The 18,533-nt window shown below is 36.7% G+C and overlaps 1 protein-coding gene and 1 non-coding gene across 3 annotated transcripts in view; both read right to left on the bottom strand.

Annotated features, from left to right (window-relative positions):
* Positions 1–18,533, bottom strand: part of TMTC2 (transmembrane O-mannosyltransferase targeting cadherins 2) — a 459,067-nt gene that overhangs the window by 108,691 nt on the left and 331,843 nt on the right. For both annotated transcript variants that reach the window (XM_050748326.1, XM_050748327.1), the window contains exon 9: positions 8,311–8,392. In XM_050748326.1, coding sequence (XP_050604283.1) covers positions 8,311–8,392 — 82 coding nt within the window. The remainder of the gene's footprint in view (positions 1–8,310; positions 8,393–18,533) is intronic.
* LOC126931868 (U6 spliceosomal RNA) lies at positions 17,857–17,961 on the bottom strand. Its single transcript, XR_007717977.1, has one exon. It is a non-coding gene; the product is annotated as a U6 spliceosomal RNA (small nuclear RNA).

The raw sequence follows: 18,533 nt of genomic DNA, 5'->3' as shown, positions 1-18,533 counted from the left end.
CCAGGAGTTGGTTTTTTGAAAAGATCAACAAAATTGACAGACCACTAGCCAGACTAATAAAGAAGAAAAGAGAGAAGAATCAAATCGACGCAATTAAAAATGATAAAGGGGATATCACCACCGACCCCACAGAAATACAAACTACCATCAGAGAATACTATAAACACCTCTACGCAAATAAACTGGAAAATCTAGAAGAAATGGATAATTTCCTGGACACTTACAGTCTTCCAAGACTAAACCAGGAAGAAGTTGAATCCCTGAATAGACCAATAGCAGGCTCTGAAATTGAGGCAATAATTAATAGCCTACCAACCAAAAAAAGTCCAGGACCAGATGGATTCACAGCTGAATTCTACCAGAGGTACAAGGAGGAGTTGGTACCATTCCTTCTGAAACTATTCCAATCAATAGAAAAAGAGGGAATCCTCCCTAACTCATTTTATGAGGCCAACATCATCCTGATACCAAAGCCTGGCAGAGACACAACAAAAAAAGAGAATTTTAGACCAATATCGCTGATGAACATCGATGCAAAAATCCTCAATAAAATACTGGCAAACCGGATTCAGCAACACATCAAAAAGCTTATCCACCATGATCAAGTGGGCTTCATCCCTGGGATGCAAGGCTGGTTCAACATTCGCAAATCAATAAACATAATCCAGCATATAAACAGAACCAAAGACAAGAACCACATGATTATCTCAATAGATGCAGAAAAGGCTTTTGACAAAATTCAACAGCCCTTCATGCTAAAAACGCTCAATAAATTTGGTATTGATGGAACGTACCTCAAAATAATAAGAGCTATTTATGACAAACCCACAGCCAATATCATACTGAATGGGCAAAAACTGGAAAAATTCCCTTTGAAAACTGGCACAAGACAGGGATGCCCTCTCTCACCACTCCTATTCAACATAGTGTTGGAAGTTCTGGCTAGGGCAATTAGGCAAGAGAAAGATCAAGGGTATTCAGTTAGGAAAAGAAGAAGTCAAATTGTCCCTGTTTGCAGATGACATGATTGTATATTTAGAAAACCCCATCATCTCAGCCCAAAATCTCCTTAAGCTGATAAGCAACTTCAGCAAAGTCTCAGGATACAAAATTAATGTGCAAAAATCACAAGCATTCTTATACACCAGTAACAGACAAACAGAGAGCCAAATCAGGAATGAACTTCCATTCACAATTGCTTCAAAGAGAATAAAATACCTAGGAATCCAACTTACAAGGGATGTAAAGGACCTCTTCAAGGAGAACTACAAACCACTGCTCAGTGAAATAAAAGAGGACACAAACAAATGGAAGAACATACCATGCTCATGGATAGGAAGAATCAATATCGTGAAAATGGCCATACTGCCCAAGGTAATTTATAGATTCAATGCCATCCCCATCAAGCTACCAATGAGTTTCTTCACAGAATTGGAAAAAACTGCTTTAAAGTTCATATGGAACCAAAAAAGAGCCCGCATCTCCAAGACAATCCTAAGTCAAAAGAACAAAGCTGGAGGCATCACGCTACCTGACTTCAAACTATACTACAAGGCTACAGTGTCCAAAACAGCATGGTACTGGTACCAAAACAGAGATATAGACCAATGGAACAGAACAGAGTCCTCAGAAATAATACCACACATCTACAGCCATCTGATCTTTGACAAACCTGAGAGAAACAAGAAATGGGGAAAGGATTCCCTATTTAATAAATGGTGCTGGGAAAATTGGCTAGCCATAAGTAGAAAGCTAAAACTGGATCCTTTCCTTACTCCTTATATGAAAATTAATTCAAGATGGATTAGAGACTTAAATGTTGGACCTAATACCATAAAAATCCTAGAGGAAAACCTAGGTAGTACCATTCAGGACATAGACACGGGCAAAGACTTCATGTCTAAAACACCAAAAGCAACGGCAGCAAAAGCCAAAATTGACAAATGGGATCTCATTAAACTAAAGAGCTTCTGCACAGCAAAAGAAACTACCATCAGAGTGAACAGGCAACCTACAGAATGGGAGAAAATTTTTTCAATCTACTCATCTGACAAAGGGCTAATATCCAGAACCTACAAAGAACTCAAACAAATTTACAAGAAAAAAACAAACAACCCCATCAAAAAGTGGGCAAAGGATATGAACAGACATTTCTCAAAAGAAGACATTCATACAGCCAAAAGACACATGAAAAAATGTTCATCATCACTGGCCATCAGAGAAATGCAAATCAAAACCACAATGAGATACCATCTCACACCAGTTAGAATGGCGATCATTAAAAAGTCAGGAAACAAGAGGTGCTGGAGAGGATGTGGAGAAATAGGAACAGTTTTACACTGTTGGTGGGATTGTAAACTAGTTCAACCATTATGGAAAACAGTATGGCGATTCCTCAAGGATCTAGAACTAGATGTACCATATGACCCAGCCATCCCATTACTGGGTATATACCCAAAGGATTATAAATTATGCTGCTATAAAGACACATGCACACGTATGTTTATTGCGGCACTATTCACAATAGCAAAGACTTGGAATCAACCCAAATGTCCATCAGTGACACATTGGATTAAGAAAATGTGGCACATATACACCATGGAATACTATGCAGCCATCAAAAAGGATGAGTTTGCGTCCTTTGTAGGGACATGGATGCAGCTGGAAACCATCATTCTTAGCAAACTATCACAAGAACAGAAAACCAAACACCGCATGTTCTCACTCATAGGTGGGAACTGAACAATGAGATCACTTGGACTCGGGAAGGGGAACATCACACACCGGGGCCTATCATGGGGAGGGGGGAGGGGGGAGGGATTGCATTGGGAGTTATACCTGATGTAAATGACGAGTTGATGGTGCTGACGAGTTGATGGGTGCAGCACACCAACATGGCACAAGTATACATATGTAACAAACCTGCACGTTATGCACATGTACCCTAGAACTTAAAGTATAATAATAATAAATAAATTAAAAAAAAAAACTAATTAAACTATTATTTTTACAATTTGTACCTCCTTCCCAGTTTGTAAGATCCTCTAGAGCTGGTCTTACTCTCTGCTGTGTCCCTATATCTAGTATAGTGCTGGATAAATACTGAGCAGGAGGTTACAAGTAAGAGGTTTAGGACTCATCACTACACAGCTGAACCCTTGGAAATGAACTACGTCACCATATCAATAACAAATACAATGAGGCCATAGCTTTTTAGAAACTCACTGTTAATAGGAAGGCAGAAAAAGAAGAAACTGTCTGAGTTGTACATAAGAGTACTTTTTTTCAATAGTATTACAATCTCCTCCCTTTTAACTTTTCAAACATCAGTCCTTAATATTTCATGAATTCCCCATGTGCCAGAATTTATATGCAGTAGGTACCTTGTAACAAAAGTTCATTGATTTAAATTGTTTCAAGCGACACCAAATTTACTACTATGCACCTACAGAAAAAATTTATAATGTATTCTATCTGAAACAATGGTTTTTCTAGTAATTTTTAAAGAGAGACTTCTCGTCTTGATCTTCATTCTTTTGGAGGGCACAGGAGAATTCAAAGAATCCCTTGAATTACAGGCCTACATGAGACACCAAGGCACCAAATCCTCACCTTTGAGATTTATAAACTGAATTCAATAAAGACTTTATATTATTTGCCTCACTTGGACATGGGAATACTTGACAACATACAAATACACAGTGTTGTATTATTACTAATACCATAGTTTGAAACCTATTTTCTACACATTCCTTAAAATTTTGATAAAAGAGCTGTAAGAAATTGGGTATATGTTACAAACGACAAGAAATCGGAGTACTAGAAAACATTTTTGGAGTCCATGTCAATCCTTCACTTTACAAATGAGAAATCTGAATCCCAGAGGACTATAGGTACCACACAGCACAACCTTTAACCAACTCACTGAACCAACTGTATAAACCTGCCTAGCTTTCTTTCTTGCAAGCCAATCGAAAAAAAAAGACAATCTGCAATTCAATCCCTTCCCCCAAACAAAACTAGTGGATACAAAAATACAAGTAACTGATAGCATTTTAAAACACTGCCTTCTAATCACCACTGCAGCAAATATAAATCCTATAATTCCTTCTGTCTAATCCCAACTGGATATATTTTCCAAATCACTTGGAAATTCACTAACAAGCAAATCAGAAATACAAAATCACACAAGAGAGTGGATTTCCCATACAAAATTCACTCAAACTCTGGCATTTTCATTGGCATTTGCAAAAGCATTTTTAAAAGACTCAAAACACATATATTTCATTTAAACATTTATTTTTAAGCTGAGGAAGTGTTATTATTCATTCAATCTGTTGGCATAACAATCTAAGAATATATATAACCAGCAAGTTGGCAAGAAACTAATACAAGAATCATAGTATGTATTTCCTTAAACAAGACATAAAATTCAAATAGAACATCCTTTCAGGCAATTTTGTAATCCGGATCCAATTCTAGAATGGAGAATATTCCTCACTGAGCTCAATACACATTGCACATTACTGTATAAACAGCAATATAGTAGATATATTGATGATACAAAAATGGAAAACACACCATCTCTACTCTTATGTTAAAATCTTCTAAAGGAAGTAAACATATAATTTCAGTATAAATATTTACATTCCCACAACTACTTCCAAGTCCAAACCACCATCATCTCTTGATGAAAACATTGCAACAACTATCTACAGAGTTTCCCTTGTTCTATTCTGACCTTTCTCTAGTCCTGTCTTCTCCACATGGGCCCTTCCAGTACACTTACAATAAAATGCAAAACTCCTTAGCTCAGTCTCCAAGTCCCTATGGGCTCTACCTCTGATTCCTCTGTGGCCTCCTTTCCTCCCATTTTCCTACCTGGTTCAATGTGTTCCAGTCACATTAGCTTTTTTTTCTCTCTGCTGTGAACACAAGCTTAATATTGTCTTATACCTTTTAACTTTCTCTTTCTTCTGTATGAACCTGGCTCTTTAATAGTTGGATTAACATAGAGATTTCAAATATCATATTCTCAAAAATGCTTTATCTGACTACCTTGTCTCAAGGAGTATCCAACTTCCTACTCATCACCTTCTAAAAGTGACATCATCCTGTTTATTTCCTATAGAGCATTACTTTCTTTCTGAACACAGAACAGTGAGGTTGCACATAGTAGATACACTGTATAAATATTAAAATTACTAAAAAACATTCTCATTAACTGTAAAATAAGTCATGACATATGAATTTGAGTTCTAAAACTGTGCACAGCAGGGCCTATTGATTGAAAATATCTACCTACGTCTCTATTTGCCAATATTTGGGGGGAAAAAAAGGAAACAAACAAAAAATAAAACCACAAAAACCCCAAACAAAACAGAATATATTTTATATATATATACACTTTTTTTTTCTTTCTTTCTTTCTTTTTTTATTTTTTTTATTTTTTTGAGACAGAGTCTTGCTGTCTCACCCAGGCTGGAGTGCAGTGGTGTGATCTCAGCTCACTCAACTTCTGCCTCCCGGCTTCGAGTGATTCTCCTGCCTCAGCCTCCTGAGTAGCTAGGATTACAGGTATGCGCCACCACGCCCAGCTAGTTTTTGCATTTTTAGTAGAGATGGGGTTTCTCCATGTTGGCCAGGCTGTTCTTGAACTCCTGACCTAGTGATCTGCCCGTGTCAGCCTCCCAAAGTGCTGGGATTGCAGGAATGAGCCACCGTGCCCGAGCTCAGAATATATTTTATGGAAGAAAAAGCATGACAGTAGTCAAGGAATCCAAAAGTTACCTGTAATTAACTTGAGTAAGTCAATTTCATTTCTCTAGGTTTCAATCTACTTATTTGTTCAACAGACCGGTTATATTATATAATTTTAACAGAACTTTACAGTTCCAGTTCTAAAATTCAATCCTTTGAAATAGATTCCTCTAAATGAAAATCATTAAGATTCCCTTAAATTTTCATGGTTTATAATCTGAGCACAATGAGCAAAGAATATCATGCACTCAATTATGGCCTTCCCATCTGTTTGTAGATTATTTTGCCCTAACTATTACTCCTTGTTGGAACCTCATTTTGAGTTCTTTCTATTACCAATTCCAAAGTAGGAAAAAATATTGAAACTTACAAAATTTCATAAAATACCTAACATTATATTTCATAAAATTATATTGAATTATATAGTCATTCCTCCTTTAGAAAATAAAATACTCCTTATAATGTATGTGTCTCAAAAATACTTAATCCAAGGGTACTAAGAAGAATCAGTTTTTACACATGCATTTAAAGACATTTGCTATCACTGCTTTCTAAATACCGTATAAAATAAAAAGTTTGTAGGCTGGGCGAGGTGGCTCATGCCTCTAACCCCAGAATTTTGGGAGGCCAAGGCAGGTGGATCACCAGAGGTCAGGAGTTTTAAGACTAGCCTGGCCAACATGGTGAAACCCCATCTCTACTAAAAATACAAAAAAAATAAATAAATTAGCTGGGCAAGCTGGCGGGTGTCTGTAATACCAGCTACTCAGGAGGCTGAGGCAGGAGAATCGCTTGAACCTAGGAGGTGGAGGTTGCAGTGAGCCGAGATAGCACCATTGCACTCCAGCCTGGGCAACAAGAGTGAAATTCCATCTCAAAAAATTAAAAAAAAAAAAAAAAAAAAAAAAAAAAAAAAAGGTTGTAGAACTTTCTGTTCAACTAAATCCAAAAATTTCTCGTGGGAGAAATACCCACTACTATCACAACTGGAAAAAATATATTAGGAGCGTGATGTCATGTAAAGCTCACAATAATTTTTTTTATAAGATAGAGGATGGATATAACCAGATTAATAAGAGGGACAACATTTAAGATTAATAAAATAGTGAAATTGCAATTCAAATGGAGCAATGATACAGTTTGAAGAAACTGATTGTGAAAAACCTATCTATAATATAGTCTATAATATTATAGGAAACAAGTTTAGAAGATGCAGTAGTACAATTATTATGAGGCAAATGAAATGCAGGCAGTAGATAGTGAAAAAAAAACAAACAAACTTCTATTTTATAACATGCAATGATAGGCAGCCCTTTTAGCACTCAGGAAAAATCACCATGGAACTACTTTCATGTACAGTTGAGGTACCCAAAAATACTAGACATAAGAAAATCCTGAAGTACTTCATATAGGAAAACCTATAAAAATAAAAATAAATTCTGTAGCAAACTTAACTTAGTTGACTACTATTTTAACATGGCATTACAACTGCGTTGTGAAACAAAATCAGGAGTTGTACCATCCTGCATTAATGCTGGAAAGATAATGCACTGCAACCCTAGGTTTGTAAACACAGACACACAATAACATAAATTAAAAAATGAATTTGTGGTTGTTTGACTATCTCTATTATTTTATTATTTCCATTCTTCTACACTTGCAGCCTGTCACTGATTTATTTTTACTAGCTAGAAGCTAGGAGACGGAATTATTCTACTAGTATATTAGCTTTATTTCCTTATATTTAATTTCTGTCCACTTTTAAGTTTACTACTTGATAGTTACTAATACATCAAAGCCAACAGTGATCAAAAAAAACACTTTTTCCCCCCAAGGGATCAGCTAAAGTAAAGGCATTTTGGCTCCCTAAAAGAAATTCCAACTGCAAATCTGGCAGAAATAAGCACATCTTACACAGTATCAAACCAGCTATATACTTCGCCTCACTAAACACATGACTCACTACTAATGACAAAGCAGAGTGTGACAGAGTTGTTATGTAACCTCATTCTAGACTGATTAAGGCCAAGGCTCAACGAAATGAGACAGCCATCCTTTGCACCCTCTACAGCTTATCCTCGGCCTCAATATTTGGGATTTACAGGCTGGTGTACATCCATATCTTCCAAAAAGTAAGATTTTTGAGGTCAAAATGTAAACTTCTAAAACTTCAAAATGACATGCTCAGTGAGGAATACATTATCGTTTAGAATGAAGAGAAGCAAATGTTTTATTATAAACTATGCATAAGGCAAGGAGCTAGATGCTTTCCTGATGAGATCTCATTTAAACTCCACACTGAACTTGAAAAAAACAACTGTGCAATGCCATCCCTGTTAAAATCCTATTAAAATTACTAAAGGAAAATAGAATACACAGCCCCTTTAATAGGACTGATTTGAATGAGAAGGTAGGAATATAGCACGAGGCTAAATCTGCAATAACAAAGTCCATCTCCTCTTAAGATGTTCTTTACCAGCAAAAGCTAGATTTCGTATCAACATTAATAGTAAATGTGGGGGACGTGGAAAAAAGCTATCAACCACTCACCATAATGCATGTAACAGTTTCCTTTGGTGGGATCCAGCTCAATAGCCTTCAAGAAGAGCTTTTCAGCCTCACTCTTACGACCCTTGAAAAACAAAGAAAATGGATGATTCAGCAACAGATCATGAGGGATTCTTCACTGCCTGTGCCTAACTGAAGCAGCCAAATGTCTACTTGGTAATCATCATAGGAAAGAAAAAAAACAAACAAACAACATTTTGTTTTTATCTAAATGAGGATGATCAAGGGAAAAGTGTTGAGAGAGAACACTGAGGTCTGAGCCCTAGAAGGCATGAAGAATATATAACAGAAGATAAGAATGGCCTACCAAAAACATCAGGCCAGGAAAGCAAAAGACAAGGTAAAAAAAAAAAAAAAAAAAAAAAGTTTCATGGAAACCAGAAAGACAAGACAGTTTCAAAGAAACATTATTGTCATTTTCTATTTTATTTTCTCCCTTTGTTTCCTCTTCATTCCTTCTTTTTCTTTGTAAAGAACTGCGGCCATTTTAAATTTTGAGGAGATTTTGTCATCCTTTATGAAGAAAAGAAGTCACAATTTGGTGAATCTCAAGTAGCTACTATTTATCCTCGCTGCCCTCATTCAGGACTAAAATTCTGCTAATTCAGGATTTAATCTAAAGCTAGGTCACCTTCTTTGTTGTAGTTTTAAGTAAATATTACCATCATATGCACAAGATAAAGCAAAAAATGGGAAAATGTTTACATACAACAAATTGACTTTTCATTAAAGACTACTACAGGGGAAACAGATTCTAAAAGTATACATTCTTCACCTAGTTATCGCCTCTGAACCACAGTTACCTCCACTATAACACAGAGGGATGGCACAAGACAGGAGAACAACCCTAAGCAGCACTTTCCTGGAACAGTTCTATCTTGTTTGGCATGGTTGGGATGAAGATGTACAGTGACTTGTGAAGGGTAGTAAAGGCACTGGGTGGTGCCCAAAGCCACAGACCACGGTAAAGACAAATGACCTCATCTGCCTGTTCCTAATTTATATACTCTCTACCTACATAAACTTCAGGCAATGTTTTTTTCTTACTTTGCGTATATTTTTAAAACTGTTAGAGGTATATAATTAACCTAATATGCTACATTAGGGGTGTCTAATCTTTTGGCTTTCCTCGGTCACATTGGAAGAAGAAGAATTGTACCCACATAAAGTACACTAACACTAATGATAGCTGATCAGTTTTTTTTTAAAGGTTCATGCATAACTCTCATAAAGTTTTAAGAAAGTTTATGAATTTGTGTTGGGCTGTGTTCAAAGCTGTCCTGGGCTGCATGCTGCCTGCAGGCTGCGGGTTGGACAACTTGTGCTACATGCTAGGCAGCTTTGACTCTTTTCTCCATACTCCCTCTCCTTTTGTTCATTCCCTCGTTTAAAAAATAAACTTACTGTTGCTATGTCCTTCATTAACTCATTACTCAAGTAGCTAGGACATAGCCTACTGTCTCTAACACCTATAGCTAGTGATAAGCAAAGGGTCAGACAACTGACTTCCTCATTTTTTCTATCAATTCAGTAATGCTACTCTATTCAGTAACTCCTCCTTAAATCGCAAATCTTGTCAAATACCTATAATTAAAAATTTTTAAATTCCCTGCAATGTTTCCCCCAATATTTTAACTTCAAAGGAAAGCACAGACAGAATGTTTCCTATACATACACTTTCATAAAGTTACAGATAAGAAGAATTAGCAAGAATCTTACCAATTAAGTTTCCCTAAATGATTTAGTAACTGTAACAAATCAGGCAGCCAAATGTATAAACTAGGAGCACAGATTCTAGTGAAGCAGAACAGCTCCCATACTTGTTTAGCTATGTGACCCTTGGAAAATTATTTCATCTCGTAACTGTAATTTATTTAATACAAAAAAAAAAGAAAGAAATAAAGAGGACAGGCAGAGCATGCGATTTTTAGGGTAATGCAACTATTTCATCTGATACTATAATGGTAGGTACATGCCATTAAGCACTTGTCCAAATTCACAGAATACTCAACACAAAGAGTGAACTGCAATATCAACTGTAGACTGTAATTCACTCATCAACTGTAACAAATCTACCACACCAAAGTAAGTTGATCATAATAGGGGAAACTGTATATCTGGGGTTGTTGGAAGGTGAGGAGGTTTATGGGAACACTCTGTACTTTCTGCTCAATTTTTAATAACCTAAAACTACTCTAAAATAGTCTTAATTTTTCAAAAGGATAATAATAAAACCTATCTCCTAGGATTTCTGATTTATCTGATATGATACATGTAAATTAACTATTATACTACCTACGTATATGTTTGTAATAAATGTTAACTGCTACTTTATATATATACACACACACATATATTTGATAGTATGCAAAAAATGCAGAGTTATAAATGACAAATAATGTATTTAGTTTTATATATAGCCCCCAAAACACAAGGTCATCTGACAAAATCATCACTGGAAAGCAATATACAAAGAACTTGCAAAAAATGATACTTTAAGAAAAAAGATGTAAAATGAAAGCTATCATCAGTAAAGCACTGTCTATACAAATGTCATATGCAAAGATTTAAAAAGGAAGCTTCCACTTAAGTTTTAAGAACAGAAAAGAAGGAACTGGCTCTTTTATCAATGCCACAGCAAACAGGGTAGTAAAAATCTCTCTGTATAGTCCATTGGCAAAACAATATTATGAGATTTTTAAAACATGCAGCAAAACTCAGAGGACAGTACCCTCTTGTTGCTCAGTAGATCAAATGTTTAAATGCAATGAGTCTCACGCTTTCCTAGATGCAAAATAAACACATTGAAGGCCAGAACATTCTTTCTAGGGGGAGACATTGTACCATCACACAAAAATCCATCTTTCTGATTTGACTACTATTTATTTAGCCAAGTACCAAATGATAAAGAGGAAAAGACAGTTCTCAGGAGAGTACAGTAAGCCCTCACTTAATGTGGTCAATCTGTTCTTGGAAAATAGCAACTTCAAGTGAAATGACATATGATGAAATCACTTTTTTTTTTCCTCATCAGCATTATAACAAAACAACATCAAATAAAACAATGCTATTTCAAGGACCTGCTGTTCATCCTTTTGCTTTATTAAAGTTGCAGTGTCCAAGAATATATCAACTACATTAAGTGAGGACTTGCTGTATATAAAATTAAAAGCCAACCAGGGATAAAGGTTGCTGGTTTGTAGGAGGGAAGCATGAGGAAGAAGAGGTAATATTATGTTTAATCAAATTTACTATTTCAACTGTTATTGTTCTAGATGGTTGGCAGTTAAAGTGAAGAAAAAGTCATTTCTCACCAAACTTTTCCTTGTGTCTTTTAGATTATGTCAGCATTCTGCACAAACAAGCATTATTCCTCATTTTGTTTACTGGCTGACATGTCTGAACACAAGTACTGGTTCGGAAATGAAGAAAAAGGGACTGTATTGAGTATTAAAGACAACCAATATTTATTAAACTCACGGAAAAAAAAAAAACACACCATCCCAATTAGGAAAGTGCCTGGTCAGGTCCACTCTGATTGGCATCAATAAAACATAGAAATGTAAGAGAAATATTCAGTAAAGTTTGTTTAGTCTAATCTGTATCATGGGATCAGTATTAAGCTAACTCATTGTGTTTTCTTAACTAAACTGGATGCCACTACTACTGTTTAGCTCAGGTGCCCGGCTGAGTGGATGTACAAGGCAAGCAGCATTTCTCCCAATGACTGATCAATGGTTTATCTAACTACAAAATACACAATATAAAAACACACACATATTGTCATACACACACACACAGTCCTTCAATTATTTCTAAAACTTCCCTGAAAGCAGGGAGGAATATTAAATGTAAGAGATAATTAGACTATTATGGCTTCAGCTTAAATTGTTTTGTTTTTAAAGAGTAAACTATACTCAGACATTTGTCCCTTATCTTTAGTGACAAGTTATTTATTACATCAATTACCAACTCTCTAGTGTGTCTTGATAACCACAACTCAGAAATATTTTACCAAATGACACCTGAAGGCACCAAGCCCTTTCATTGTTGCATTGCATTATGAATACGACTTTGAGTGTTTATGTAAATACATATTTTTTATATATTTAAATATGTAAATTTTAGTATTTCAATTTATAATAGGAAATATGTGTATTTTGGTCTTCATCCCCAATTCCTGGTACAGAACTTCTAACATCCTTATAGTTTCTTGAGCTATAGGGGTGCTAGGATAATCTTTTGCTCTAATATTTGGTCTTTTACCCTAGTTTCCTGATACACAGCTTCTAATTCTTCGAAATTTCCTAGGGAATAGAGGTGTCTTTTGTTCTTATGAGGCAAATCTTGATAGGCTCCTGGATGGGGGCTGGTCACCAGGAAGATCAAGCCATGATTAGAAACTTGGAATTTTCAGCTCCACCCTTCCCACTATTCTCTGGGAAGAGGAGAAGGGATGGAGGCTGAGTTAATAATTTATTAGGCCTGCATGAAGAAGCCTCCATAAATATCCCTGAATTACAGGATTTGGAAAGCTTCTGTACTGATGAATAAGAACATGTCTATACCCCAGTAGGGTGGCACACCTCAATTCCACCAGGACAGAAGTTCCTATGCTAAGGATGTTTCCAAACCTCCTCCTGTGTATCTCTTTATCTGGCTGTTCAATCGTCTCCTTTAAAATATCCTTTGTAATAATTTGGCAATAGTAAGTCATCTGTTTTCCTGGGATCTGTGAGTCACACTAGCAAACTGGACCCGGGAAGAGGGTCATGGGAACCTCCAATTTGTAGTCGTGTTGTATAGAAGTTGTGGACAACCTGGAAACCTACAACTTGGATTGGCACCTAAAGTGGGGCAGCAGTTTTGTGAGACTGAGTCCTTAACTGTGAGGTCTGCACTAACTCTGGTTAGTGTCAGAATTTAATAGCAGGGCATCCTGTTGGTGTCTGCTGGACAACGGCTTGGTTTGTGGTAACTCTGATGATTGGTTTGTGGGGAATTCTTGCACTGACACTTGTGTTAGAAGTGTTCTAAGTTGAGAGCATAATAGGAAAAAACAGTTTTTTTCTACTATACATAAATATGAATATATAATACAGTTATATGGTAAATATATAATACATTTATATGTAAATATATATAATACATTTATGTATAAATATATGTATATATACACTTTTTTCCCCAAATGTAATTAGTGCATTAATCTTGTTCTATAAACTAACACAAATCTTTACCTTTTCTTCTATAGCCATCCAAGTATTCTGTAAATACAATAACCAGTCAACATATAAACAGGCTACTATGATTTCTTTTCTTTTTCTTTTTTTATTTTTTCAATGAGACAGAGTCCCAAGAGTCTCACTCTGTCACCCAGGCTGGAGTGCAGTGGTGTGATCTCAGTTTACTGCAACCTCTGTCTCCTGGGTTCAAGCCATTCTCACGTCCCGGCCTCTGGAGAAGCTGGGACTACAGCGTGCACCACCACACCCAGTTAATTTTTGTATTTTAAAGTAGACATGGGTTTTCACCATGTTGGCCAGGCTAGTCTTGAACTCCTGGTCTCAAGTGATCCAGCTGCCTTGGTCTCCCAAAGTGGGATTAGAGGTATGAGCCACCATGCATGGCCCTATTTTATTTATATAACTTAATAGCTTATAGTTCCTACTCAGTTATTGATGTTCACATGTTAGTAGTAAATTACAGAGCTGTGAACAAAGTAGGAACTTCTCCATTTCATATCTGGAAAATGTCATATCAGCTAAGGTTTCTAAAATGATAAAAATAATTCTTCCGAACTAGCTCACATTCTCAAACAAATATTTATATCTTAGCTGGTGATTACCTATACCTTCAGCATCAGTAGGAATACCAACTAGAACAAAATCAAGAACAAACCAGAGAACTTCATTTCAGTGGCCCTACTCTTTATTTAGAGGCTGCTGCAAGTCTGGGGAAGAAACAGTCTCTTAAGTAGTGTGTTCTAGCAGCCACTTCCATATGTCTGGTGTTTACTCTTTGGGAATTTCTTAAAATTATGAGTGTCTGTTATTTTTCACAACCAATGCAAATCATATTTTCATTTCACTTTCAAATGTTATCTCTATACAAATAACAAATATGAAAGGGAAGCAGCTGAAAAAACAGGTCCAAAAACTTATGTGCAGTTTGAAAAATATGTTTAACAATGCATTATAGTTAAATGAGTGTAAAAATTTGTGATGACCATAATTTACAAATAAAAGGAACATTATTTGATAGTTTAAAAAATGTTTTTAAAAATTTTATTGATACAGGTATTTGCACATATTTATGTATTACATGTGACATTCTGTTACATGTGATATTCCGTATAATGACCAAGTCAGAGTGTGTTGAGGTGGGGTGTCCATCACCTTGAGTATAAATATTTATGATTTCTATATGCTGAAAACATTTCAAATCCTCTCTTCTAGCAGTCTGAACATACAATACATTGGTGTTAAGTACAATCACCATATTCTGCTATAGAACATTACAACTTTTTTCTTCTATCTAATGTTTGTGCCCATTAACAAACCTTCCATCTCTCCCTCTCACTACCACACACACACCCTTCCCAGCTTCTTGTATCTGAGTCTTTTTAAGCATCACAGTATTTTCATGTGATACATTTTCAGGATAAAAACGTGTTTCCTCCTCAAACAAAAAGAGAAACCATGAAAAAAACCCCTAACAGTTCAACTTATTCTTACAAAACAAGATGATTTATATAAAACCATTTAAGTGTAATGGCCTCTCCCCAATGTTATATACTATGAGTCAGAGCTAACCTTAATAAGAGGCAAAGTAAAGGGACAGGGCAGTGGTAACTTTCATGATTAGTTTATCTGCATATTACAAAATATTTCCCCATCAAATTGTCAGATACCCAAAATGTGACCATGAGTTTCATTTTCTTAGGGCTAGCTTAGTACGTCTTCTGGAAAGCTTTTAAAATATAATAAATATTCTATAAACATCATAAATAGAAATTACAGAATAAAGCTACCTGATACAGCAATGATCTGGCTGAACAGTTAACTGATATTAATGTTTGTCCTCCCTTAATTATCATTCAAGTCCCACTTTCCATAAATGTCTGGTCTTCTGTGCCCTCTTTTCCTAAACATCCTAAAGTAGAGGCTGGCTGAAAGATACTTATAGTGTCATAGGACCTAAGCTGATTGAAAAATTATATCAAGTGACACCAAGGGCAGCTAGAGGTCAAAGTGAATGCTGCACACTGTTCAAGGACAACATCCAGATTCAGTGAGGAGACCTCACAAGGGAGGAATGATTTCCTTGGTATGCCCAGAACAAGGCTGGACTCCTGAGCAAATCTTCCCTGAAGCCCATCCCCAGTGCCACTGCAGAGCCATCAGGCTTTAAGGTGGTGGTAGCTCAGATCAGATGGCCAGGACAGCCTCCTTCCCAGCTTTGTGAGCACCATTATGCCTCCCACATTTAGGTTAACCCCTGGGAAAGGAGGAGGTCACAAAACTGGCTGAAATTAAATGGCTGACCAAGTGGGAATAAAAGACTGCAGCAGACTGAGCTTCACTCCAAGATAAAGAAGTGGATCATCACACTCAGCTGCCTTTCCGGCATGGGAGCCAGATACGTTACATGAGCAAAGGGCACATACGAATAGTTTGCAAATACCAAAAAATAATGGTCAGAATTTCTAAAGAAACATGTATTCGGTTTACCTAAAATGTAAATTGATACAAGGAGATGTTATTCATCTATCAAAAAATTTCGCAAATAAAGAGAGAATTCAATATTCCTGAGGGTTCATAAAAACAGGTGTTCATATGACACATTGTTAAAATACAGTAATATGTAACAAAACCATCCTGGGGGAAATTTGACACATATGAAAAGCATTAAATCACAGACACACTAGCCAACTGATTCTATTTCTATGCATTTGTTCTAAGAAAATACCTGTAAATACAAAGAAGTTGTTATTCATTTTTATTGTAATACTGTTTATACAAACTCAATGTCCACCACCATGAACTTGATTAACCAAAAATCATTTCAATGAAATACAAAGTTTCTATTAAAATGATTGTGTAGAAAATTATTTAAACCACAAAAGTTCTTCAAGATTCAGTGCTAAATGAAATACGCGGGCTGTAAATTATAGTTTATAACCTAATAACATTTTCTTAATCGTACCATCAGTAAAATTGGCTCATTTTACTGTAGGGATTTCAAAGGTGAATAAAAAGATTAGTCACTGGATCTTTCGATACTGACGAGGAGAGAACACATCTAGTGTAGACTGTTAAAAAAAAATGCACTATGCTATTGGTCAAAATAAGTGCCTGAAGACCACAGTACATCTAAGTACTGAGAAATGAAAGAGAAGGCTTCAGAGATGTGATGTTTCACTCTATAAAAATGGTTTAAGTTCCTGCTATGTGATAGGCTAGGTTCCAGGCCTTGGTAATCGAGACAAAGTGCCTTCCCTGGTGCAGCTCACATTTTAGTGGTGGAATCTTTAGTTTACACATGAGTAGGTAACACTGTCAGTCTTAAGTGTTGTGTGAAAAAGAATGCGGAAGAGAGCAATGCACAACTGGACGGGGTGGGGATGGTTATGTGTGATAAAGTGACAAAGGAAGCCTTTAGTGATATTGGAAGAGTGACTTAAGGGAGTAGGCAGGGCATGCAAATATCTGGCACATTTCGAGTTTTGGGGCCTGTAAAGGAAAACATCATGGCAGCAGTTGAACAAATCCCATAAAAATTGTGAGTTGCCGGGCGCGGTGGCTCAAGCCTGTAATCCCAGCACTTTGGGAGGCCGAGGCGGGCGGATCACAAGGTCAGGAGATCGAGACCACAGTGAAACCCCGTCTCTACTAAAAATACAAAAAATTAGCCGGGCGCGGTGGCGGGCGCCTGTAGTCCCAGCTACTCAGGAGGCTGAGGCAGGAGAATGGCGGGAACCCGGGAGGCGGAGCTTGCAGTGAGCCGAGATAGCGCCACTGCACTCCAGCCTGGGCAACAGCGTGAGACTCTGTCTCAAAAAAAAAAAAAAAAAAATTGTGAGTCAGGAGTATGACAGGAGGGACCAGATTGTGCAGGGCCTACTGGGTTCTGCAAGGAACACACAATTTCTTTGTCTTTTTTTTTTTTTTTTTAATTTATTTATTATTATTATACTTTAAGTTGTAGGGTACATGTGCATAACGTGCAGGTTTGTTACATATGTATACTTGTGCCATGTTGGTGTGCTGCACCCATCAACTTGTCATTTACATCAGGTATAACTCCCAATGCAATCCCTCCCCCCTCCCCCCTCCCCATGATAGGCCCCTGTGTGTGATGTTCCCCTTCCTGAGTTGTCTTTTTTCTTTTCTTCTTCTTTTTTTTTTTTTTTTTTTTTTTTTGGTAGTGAAAATTCGTTTCAATTTGAATGCCACAGATTGCTTTTACTCATATTGTTTTCTTAGGTGTTAACCAAGAAAGGGTCAAACAGCCTCTGGGAACTGTGCAAATATGGAACGCTTCACGAATTTATGTGACGTCCTTGTACAGGAGCCATGAAATCTTTTCTGTGTCCTTTCACTTTTAGTGTATATGCTGCTGAATTGGCCCCTGGTGTGTCTTTTGATGAGGAAGGAACATCATGAAGGATTTGAAATAGATGCACAATATGGTCTCACTTATAAATTTTAGAAAACACTCTAGATTTTGGGTAGAAAACTGTCTGTAGGGAGACCTCTTAGAACGTTAATACTCCACAGCTTAAATAAAAGTGATAGCAGTGGAACTGAGAAATGAGTAGATTCCAGGATCTCTTTCAAAGACAAGTGGCCAGTGGATCAGGTGTGGATATAACGGAAAAAGAAGAGTCAAAGATGGCTCCACTTTAAAAAAAAAAAAAAAAAATTACAGATGGGGTCTCACTCTGTTGCCTTGGCTGGAGTGTAGGGGCATGATCATAGCTCACTGCAACCTTAAAAGTCAGGGTTCAAGTGACCCTCCTGACTCAGCTTCCCAAGTTGCTAGAACTACAGGTACACACCACTATGCCCGTCTAATCTGAATTCAGAAATTTTCACTTGCTGTACATAGGTGAATGCAGGTACCATTTATTCACATGGGAAAGACTGTATGAAAGCAAATGTTGATAGGAAGGTGCATGTGTAGTGGAGTGATAAGAGTTC

This window comes from Macaca thibetana, chromosome 11 (genome assembly GCF_024542745.1).
Source record: "Macaca thibetana thibetana isolate TM-01 chromosome 11, ASM2454274v1, whole genome shotgun sequence".
Lineage (NCBI taxonomy): Eukaryota > Metazoa > Chordata > Mammalia > Primates > Cercopithecidae > Macaca > Macaca thibetana.
This window is presented reverse-complemented; position numbering and strand designations above follow the sequence as displayed.